General features: G+C 54.2%; 1 protein-coding gene across 1 annotated transcript in view; it reads left to right on the top strand.

Moving 5' to 3' along the window:
- The window catches only part of ACAD10 (acyl-CoA dehydrogenase family member 10), a 13,533-nt gene extending 9,463 nt beyond the window's left edge, over positions 1-4,070 (top strand). Inside the window, exons 11-13 of the mRNA XM_010166536.2 lie at positions 163-336; positions 1,220-1,575; positions 3,993-4,070. Coding sequence (XP_010164838.2) covers positions 163-336; positions 1,220-1,575; positions 3,993-4,070 — 608 coding nt within the window. The remainder of the gene's footprint in view (positions 1-162; positions 337-1,219; positions 1,576-3,992) is intronic.
- Positions 4,071-4,363: the final 293 nt, after the last annotated feature.

Below are 4,363 nucleotides of genomic sequence, written 5' to 3' on the forward strand. Positions count from 1 at the left end.
GGGAAACAGCATGGCAGCAGTGCAGGTGGTGTTGGATGGGTGCAGGTGTCTCTGCTGCTGCTCCACAGCTACATGGCTCTAGCACAAGCCTTACAGCATCCCTAGAAAGCTCGGAGATCCTCACTGTCTGCTGCTTCACTGTTGCCTCTTCATGTTTTCCAGGCTTGAGGAAGTGTGATTTGGGGCACCTGGGAATCCCAACAGCAGAGGAGTATTCCCAGATGTACTGTGACCGCATGGGAGTGGAGCTCCCCGAGAACTGGAATTTCTACATGGCCTTTGCCTTTTTCCGACTGGCTGCAATGCTGCAGGGACTCTACAAATGCTCTCTGGCAGGTGAGGAACCCAACAGCACCGTCCCTGTTCTGCACAGGTCTCCAGCCAGAGCACAGACACATGAGCACTGGTGTGGGGAGAGCTCTCACACTGAACTGGGGCAGGTCAGACCAGCAGCCTGTACTGCAGGGCTTGGACACTCCTGGTTGTGCACCCTGAGAGCTCCAAAATCCCAGTTGGTAAAGCAAAGTGTGGCATTTCTGGCAGTTTTGTGCTATCAGCATAGAGTTCCCAGGGACTCAAAATGAGAGATCTTTTTTCACCTCTGTGTTTGGAGATGAGTGACCTGGGAGTAATCATACAGCAAGTTATTGCTGCATGTACACATGAGGGATGTGAATAGAGTGTCCTGTAAAGCACAGAGCTCCCTCCCTGCCCCTGCACAGGCTCTAGAGGGTGTGAGGCTGCTAGAACCTCTCAGGAAGGTTGTGTTGAGCACTCAGGATGTGTCCTGCAACCTAAAAAAGGGCCAAAGAGGAGCAGACACAGAGCATTTCCCCAGCAGCTGCTTTTTGCTGGATGCAAGGTCAGCTCTGCTCCTGTTTGTGCTGGTCAGGGGTTGCTGCGTGGTCACTTTTCTTTCATGAGCAGAGGATCGAGTTCAGAGCTCAGAGCCATGTCCCACAGGTGGAGCTCTGAGACCTTGGAAATAAGCATCACCTTCGAAGAGACACTCCAAAGCAGGGAGGTGGTGTGAACTCTCAGTGCTGTTTATCTGCAGGTCTGGCCTGGGAGTCTTTATCAGAGAAAAACAAGATGTTATGTTTGTGTCCCTTAGAGAGGAGGAGTCTCCCCAGGTCCTGCTGGGCTGCCCAGCTGTTGGGGATGTGACTACATAACAAGGGCTCTTTCAAACAAAGATGTCCTACTCTCTTGTCCCCAGGGAGGCCAGTCCCGGGTGAAAGCAGCCAGGAGGATGTGGAGTTTGTGGCCGACCTGGCTTGGGAGTTTGCCATAAAAGAAGGGTTCCGTGTGTTTGACAGCCTCCCCACCACGAAGCCTCTCGCGCGACGTTACAGCACCTGGGCCAGGCAAGGGCCGTTCCTCAGCAGGAGCTATGGCACCTGGCCACATCCTGGGGCAGCTCCTGTGCCCAGAGTCCCCCTGGTCATTCCTCACACCAGCCTGCGGGGGATGGCCAAGGGTCTTTGCTGCAAGCTGGAAAAGATCATGGGTGTCCAGGGGAGTTTTCTGATTTCCCAGCCCAGATGGACTCCACATCCTCTTTTAGAGCTGAAGGTGAGACATCTTCCTCCCTAAAGCAGCTCCTACCCCAGGGTGGGGGATCACAGCACGCCTCTGAGCACCCTTGCTTTCCTGATCACATCAGAGACTTGGCACTCCAAGAGTCCAATGGCTTGGAGAAAGGGGGCTGGGTTCCCATTGCTGGCTGCATTCAAGTGACAGAGTTCATATGCTGGGGAACAGCCTTTTCAGAGCCTGCACTCCCTCCCAGGGTGAGCAGATCAATGCCAGCCCAGTTGTAGTTGCTGGTGCTGCTCCACCAAGCTCCTGCCACCAATGCTGATGGAGTCCCCACAGCTTGGGCTTTTCAACACCTGCCAGTCCAGTGCTTGCTCATTCCCTTCCTCTGGCAGCGGGAAGCCTCACTGCTGCCTCTATGTGGAAAAGGCAAAGTCAATTCCCTTTTTAAGAGTCTCTCCTCATGCCTCTTTGGTCCCTCAGGTAGGGCAGGGAGCTGCTTGCAAGCTCCACAGCTTCATTTCCTCCTTTCTGTTCTCTTATCCTGCTCTGCCTGGCAGGGGCTGTCCCTGCAGACGTCCCTGTAGCAAACAGTTGCCTGACCAGCGATAAACTGGGTGTGATCAGCAGTGCAGGCTCTGGATGCCACTTGGACTTTGGCCCCACCACCCTCCTGGGCTTCCCTGTGCAGAGTGGGTGCTGCTGCAGCCCTGAACCCTCAAAATGGAAAGACTTTGGTCATTCCTGGTATGGTGGTGAGAAAACAAACCCACTGCCAAAGTGACTTGCCCATGGTCGTGTGGTGGGTCAGTGGCAGGGGTGGGACTTGAACTGTATCAGGTCTTGAACTGTAGAGTTTTAATTACGCGTCTCTTCCTTCCACAAGTGGAAGGCAGGTGAGGTCCATACGCAGGTATCAGGACACCTGGGTCCCCTGCTCAGGCTCTGCAAACTCTCTGGTTTTTCTGTGCTTCCACTTCCCAGTGCTGCTGGTGGCCACGGTGCAGCTCAGTGTGCCCACGGCTTCAGGCTGGCTGGTGTTGGGAACAGATTTGCTGGGAGTGGTGTCAGAAGTAATAATTTACAGAGTGTGTCATGAAAGCAAACATCCCTATCCTCGGCGTGCTACTGAGGTTATGTTCTTACTGTATTCCAGTGGTATTATCAACTTCCAGTGGGTTACTTAACCACCTCTTAGCTGCCAAATAAAATAATAGTAATAAAAAAAAATCCCATCTGTTGTTCAGCCCTTCAGAAGCATTTCCTTCTGCTCTGGCAGAAAGCAGCAAACCCAGCATTTCAGGGTGCTCAGCAGCTGATCCTCTGAGAAGGTGAAAAAGGAGGGGAAGCAGCAGCTCTGGGGAATTTGGAAGTGCTGAGATGAGCAGATCTCCTCACCCTTCTTCCAAACATTCATCTTCAGAACTAGGAGAGAGTCACCAAGTCTCCAAACATCAGGACTGCCATGCTCTCTCGACTCCATGCCTTGAGCTTGTTGTGGAGACACTGCTCGATATCTGGGGAAGCAGGGAGCCCCTTCCTCCCTGCCATCTCCCCATCCATGACACTGCTTTTTCCCTTGGCGTTGTCCCTGCACTGGCAATGTTTGCTGTGGAGCACGTTGTGAAAGCCAGGGGAGGAGTCTTGCTGCCTGCAGCAAAAAGATAATGCAGTGGAGTGTTAAATGGCCAAACAGTCCTGGCCTGGGACTGTCGTGGTTCTCAGAAGCTGGGCAAGGGCCAGGGGAAAGGGCAAGCCAGCCTGGTGCCAGCTGGCACTGCAGGGGTGGAGGTTTGTCCCTGTGAGCTTGGCAGTGAGAGGCCCTTGGCTGAGGCACTCTCAGCTCAACAGGGCAGGATCTTGTCTGATCCTGCCCATCCTGCCCGGGGAGCCAGTAGACCTTGGTCCTGAAAGCTGCCTGTCCCTGCAGTTCTCTGGGGAGGTTCTCTCCAAGGTTGTGAAGCTCAATGTCTCTCTCAGATTGAGCGTAAGCACAAAGCACCAGGCACACGGCCCAGCATCGTGGCCAGGAGGGAGCCAGGACTGGCTATCGGAGGGGGCCAGCACTGGGGTAGGGGGATGTAGGAGGAGATAATGTGTCTCATCCTTTTCCATCAGGCAGAGGGTTCCAGGACCAAAACAGCAGCTCTGACAGTGACTGTACAGACCATGGATCAGAACAGACAGGTGAGCAGACACATGCACCTAAGATCTGACCCTTCTCTGGCCCAAATAAAGCAACACAGGGACATCTCCCTTCGGGGGCCTTCTCCACACCAGGAATGAGGCATTGAAATCTGGGGCCCAGGATCTGTCCTGTCTGTTGTGGGATCCCAGGCGAGGAGTTTCCCCAGCACTGCATCCCCCAGGGTGTTTGGAAGGGGCTGGGCCATTTGCTGCCGTCCTTCCCTGGTCCTGCAGCCTGTGTGGGCTTTGATCTCCTTCTCCCACAGGTCTCTGGAGCAGAGCATCTCAGCAGTGCAGACCCCAGCCTGGTGCTTCACTCAGACCTGAGCTCCACGTCTGGCTGAAGGTCCTGTGTGGTTCACAGGACAGCGTTCTCCAAACCAAGCCTGAGCTGGACGTGAGACTGAACTTGCTGCTCTGGCAAGGGAGAGGTCGTGCTAACGGCAGCCTGGGAGCTTCTGCATTTCAGTGCTGTTTGCTGTTGTCTCGTATCTTGGCTCAGCACCTTTATTACCAGACTCAACAGAAATGGGGCAAAATCCATCCCTGGATCACGAGGCTGCAGGTGGTCTTGAAGAGCAGAGAGCTGGTCAGGAACAACTGGGCTAGGGATGCAGGACTTGCTTTTGGGAATAAA

Source organism: Antrostomus carolinensis, unplaced genomic scaffold (assembly GCF_000700745.2).
Source record: "Antrostomus carolinensis isolate BGI_N321 unplaced genomic scaffold, ASM70074v2 scaffold39894, whole genome shotgun sequence".
NCBI classification, from domain to species: domain Eukaryota; kingdom Metazoa; phylum Chordata; class Aves; order Caprimulgiformes; family Caprimulgidae; genus Antrostomus; species Antrostomus carolinensis.